At 38.8% G+C, this 4,351-nt stretch overlaps 1 protein-coding gene across 1 annotated transcript; it reads right to left on the reverse strand.

The window, feature by feature from the left end:
- Nucleotides 1–304: 304 nt before the first annotated feature.
- On the reverse strand, nt 305–3,980 carry LOC121938571 (P2X purinoceptor 4-like; the record flags this gene model as incomplete). The annotated part of the gene is made up of 7 exons (XM_042481797.1): nt 3,838–3,980; nt 2,948–3,095; nt 2,723–2,794; nt 907–979; nt 711–807; nt 551–631; nt 305–446 (listed from the first exon to the last, which is right to left on the reverse strand). Coding segments are annotated over exons 1-7 (756 nt in total), but the record flags the coding sequence as incomplete, so codon positions are not given.
- Nucleotides 3,981–4,351: the final 371 nt, after the last annotated feature.

The raw sequence follows: 4,351 nt of genomic DNA on the forward strand, positions 1-4,351 counted from the left end.
TAAGCATGAAAGGGGGAGAGAGAGGGGATGACATGCAGCAAAGGGCCAAAGCCAGAATCGAACCCACAGCCTCTGCAGCGCGGACACAGCCTCCATACATAGGGCAACCGCTCCATACACTGAGTCACCAGGTGCCCTGTCGCCTCTAGTTTTAAGCCTCCACAGCAGAAAATTCTTAGCTTCCGTGTCGTACTTCAGCCGTGCTGACTCACATCTGCTGTATGTAATACACTGACTATGGGTAAGTGACCCCATACAACACTAATTTAAAAAATCCAAACTATCCCTTTAACTCTGGGCATACCTTCACAGCCATGTCTTGAAACTCCTCTCCAGCCTCTGAAAGGATGTGCTTGAGGCGGAAAATGGGGCAGTGAGGGTCTGTTGCACGATTGAATTCACACCTCTTCAGGTATGAGGAGTTAATATGAGGCAGTATGTTTCTACTGGAGGAGGAAGGAAGTCACACTTTTGATGTAATGGCACACAGCAACACATTTGGATATAACTGCACTGATGAGAGCCTTTCGTTTATATTCAGAACCCTGACCTGTGAAAGTTGAACTTTGGGTATGTTATGCTGTTTTTGATCAGCACAGTGAAGTTCTCTGCTGCAGCCAGCAGTGCACGTCTGTAAGAAACAACATGTCAGGCCATATCTCCATTTTGCTATAATTACTTTAATATTATAACATTGCTTATGTTCATACTCTGGCAGCTTAGTGTCTATTTCGAGAGGGCACCATGAGAGCACTTCACAGGTCCGAGCAGTCGTGGAATAGTTCTCACACAGCCCTGTCTGTATACCTGAGTGGGAAATGAATGTCAGCTGGTGTTTGCTGTATGGTATCACATTAATTACCGCTGATGAATTAACACATATTACAACAAGTGAGGAAGGCCTACCACTGCCTCGAGGATCACTGTGCCCCTCGATACAGTCACAGTCATCCATACAACCAGATGAAAGGTTTGGAAGCTGAAGGAGAAATCATCAGTGTTTAGTGTTGACTGATGTGATTTTGTTAGTATGAGGAAATCTACATCAAAGTTCTTCTTGAGTTACGTTATTGACCTGAGCCACAGACTGTATAATAAAGATAGATGACAGACAGTAAGTCCTAAAACCTGGGAATGAATCAGCATTTCAGCAGTGTTGGTTTCCTCGGCTCAAAGTCAGTTGTTATTTTGTGTGGGTTTTTGGTTGGATGCCTGAAATAACGTCTGGAGATTTATAATAATACCTAGATACCAGATGCCAAGATTGCGACTATTCATTCCCATGGAGTTACTCTTAGCTTCCGAGTCTCACTGAATATGTGCACAGTTGTGTTTCTCCTGCTGGCCCCGTCCCTGGGTTCCCGCTCGGCTCATAGACTTTACAATGCTATGATGTTGCAGGTTCTATTATTATTTATTCACATTTTATAGGTTTCAAAACATGTTGCCAAAGGACTACAGTTGAAAATGAGCTTGATAGCTAACACTGGCACATTTAAAGAAATTATTAATGTGTGTTGTCCTTAAAGATAAAGTAAAAAAATATGTTTTAAATAACTTTTCTCAGCTTGAGGAAAGTTTTACAAATATAAAGCCTCCACAGATCTAAAACACGTAATAGAAAGAGGCATAATTGACTGTTTGCAGTTTGTGTGTCTTGTCCTTTACAGATGTCTCTTTTATGATGTTGACCTACAAGAAAGATGGTTTTTGAGCTGCAGGGGATTTTTTTTGCTGAATTACTGCGAGTGGCCACTGGAAAAAAAATGGTGTGAAAGGCTGAGCTGCTTTTCTAGCAGCCTAGTTCTGCGCTACCACAGAAACAATATGGTGGACTCCAGAGAAGAGGGCCTGCTCTGCATTTTGCTATAAACAGCTTACTCTAAGGTAACAAAATCACAACAATTTTTATTTTTGGGTTATTACAATTAATGGAAACATATTCGTGAATATTATATAGAATTTATGCCAATAGATGCCCAGAAATTCTACACATACTGGACCTTTACCCCTTTGAAATCTGAGCAAATTGGCTCAGTTTCTTTCAAAAACATGGAAAGAAAGCAACTTAACAAGAAATCAACATAAAATTATGATAAGATGTTGGTAAACAGTTATAAAAAAAATAACCTGAAATAAATCATGGAAAACAGGAAATTAACTGAAAAAAATACCAAAATAAAACAAAAAATAATGATTATGAATAATACATATTTATATTTACTTTAATTTATGTAACATAATTTTAAATGTATTAAAATAATCATAAATGGCCTTTTCTTGAAATGTTTTCGAGTCATTTGATTTTTTTTTTTTAAAGATAATTTTCAGATCATTTCGTGCCAAGTTGCTGATTGCTGTTTCCCATGTTTTTGAAAAGAAATCAAACCAATTTGCTCACATTTCAAAGGTTTAAACTGTGGGAGGCGTCTGAAGATGACACAAGGAAACTGATGTGGATCCGGGTTTCAAAGGGTTAATGGCATGTTTGGGTTTTTTCTACTATGGTAACTTGTGATTAGCATTTTTGGAACTAATTTCTGACATTTTAGGTTAAAACATTAATTGACTCACGGGGACAGTAAGTGACGGATTAATCAGTAATGAATGAGTTGTAACCCTACAAGTTACATTAAAAAATTAGGCTAAACTCTAATGACAAATTAACACATCATGTTAAACTTAAAATTGTCTGAGCTGCACTATCATATCAGCGACTCACCTCAGGACAACGAGACTGAGTTTGACGAGGGGTGATTACCATGTTGGTTAAAACAAAGAATGAATTATCGCCCTGTTAGACAAAAGAGAAATGTCACAAGGCAAACATAGTACAAGTCATTTTAGCACAATTGCCACATCATATACTGTGGACGATGAGTTAAAATGGAGAGCAATCATTCAGGTTGCCTGAGTGTGAGGAGTGTTTTTTTGTACGGTTAAATACCTGAGATGGGATAACATAATCAGCCACGTCCCAAAACCGGGGCTCCATGTCAGATGTGTTTGTGAAAGCGAAACCTTTCACTTTGGTGGTGACGCTGCTGATGACAGAGTCTGTGTCCTGGTAGGCTTTCTGTACCACACACACATACCTGCAAGTTTACAGCAGTGTCACACTTGAACAAATCACGACAGCTCAGCAGGCAGCTCATTACAACAGTGTTTCACGACTGCTTTAACTTTATATGCACTTTTTTTTTTTGAATACTCAATGCGCCCATGCACAGGCCCAGGGGCTCAAAGTGTCAGGGGCCTTTACTGCCAAAATGTCACTCAAATTAACACATACAGACCATCAGGAAACACAAAATAAATAACATAGAGACACAAAATTACACAGTTGGCAAAACAACCAAAAGAGGCGCCAAATGACTGACACAGATACAAAATACCTAAAAAAAATCAACATAAAATTATATAAGACATAAAACAACTACACAGAGACACAAAATAACAACAGAATGAGCAAAACAACACAAAGATGTAAAATGACCTCAAAGAGGTACAAAAGGGAGACACAAAATAACTTCAAAATAACTTCAAAAACACATTCAACTAACAAAAAGAAGCATATTTCCTTAAAAAAAAATCCCCTACAAAATGATGTCAAAAAGACACAAAATGATCACAAATGGGGCCTTTTTCATGTCTGTGCCCAGGGGCCCATTTTCTCTTAGTACGCCCATGTCTGGACAACTGCATCAAACAACAACCAAGAGTAATCAATAAGCATTCAATAACCAATATTTGATCTGCTTCATGAAGAATGAAAAGAGTGAGAAATATCCACATTTCACCACGTACACCATCTCTCCCTCATCATTTGTTACTTACCCCACCACATACAGCACCACCAGCAGCTGGGTGAACCTGAACACACATCCTACTGCTATGTTTGGAATAAGCAGCGTTTTTGGTGTTTCATAATCAAATGCATAGTGCAGACAGCTGTTGCAGCAGCCTGCAGTCCTGCTCATCGCTGCACCGCTGATGGACGTGCAGTAATGGTTAGTGCACTTAGATGGCCTTATTCAAATCGTTGTATTCAAATCATCTTTAACCTCCGCATGATTATTATCCTTATATTACATAGAAGAATGTGAACAGTGTAGTAGTAGTTTATGAGGTGGATGTAACATTAGGTGGATGGGTGGGTGGGTATATTCTCCTGAACAGCCCTACCAGACACCAGGGGGCCCAAAGTGTCAGGGCCCCTCTGAAATTCGCCTGCAAAATAACACATACCAACCAGAAATAGAATAAAAATAACCCGAAAAATACAAAGATACTTACACTTTTGCACTTGTATTTGTCAAAAATTATTTTATTAATATGTATCAAAATATAT

The sequence above is a fragment of the Plectropomus leopardus genome, unplaced genomic scaffold, assembly GCF_008729295.1.
Source record: "Plectropomus leopardus isolate mb unplaced genomic scaffold, YSFRI_Pleo_2.0 unplaced_scaffold3006, whole genome shotgun sequence".
Classification (NCBI taxonomy): Eukaryota; Metazoa; Chordata; class Actinopteri; order Perciformes; family Serranidae; genus Plectropomus; species Plectropomus leopardus.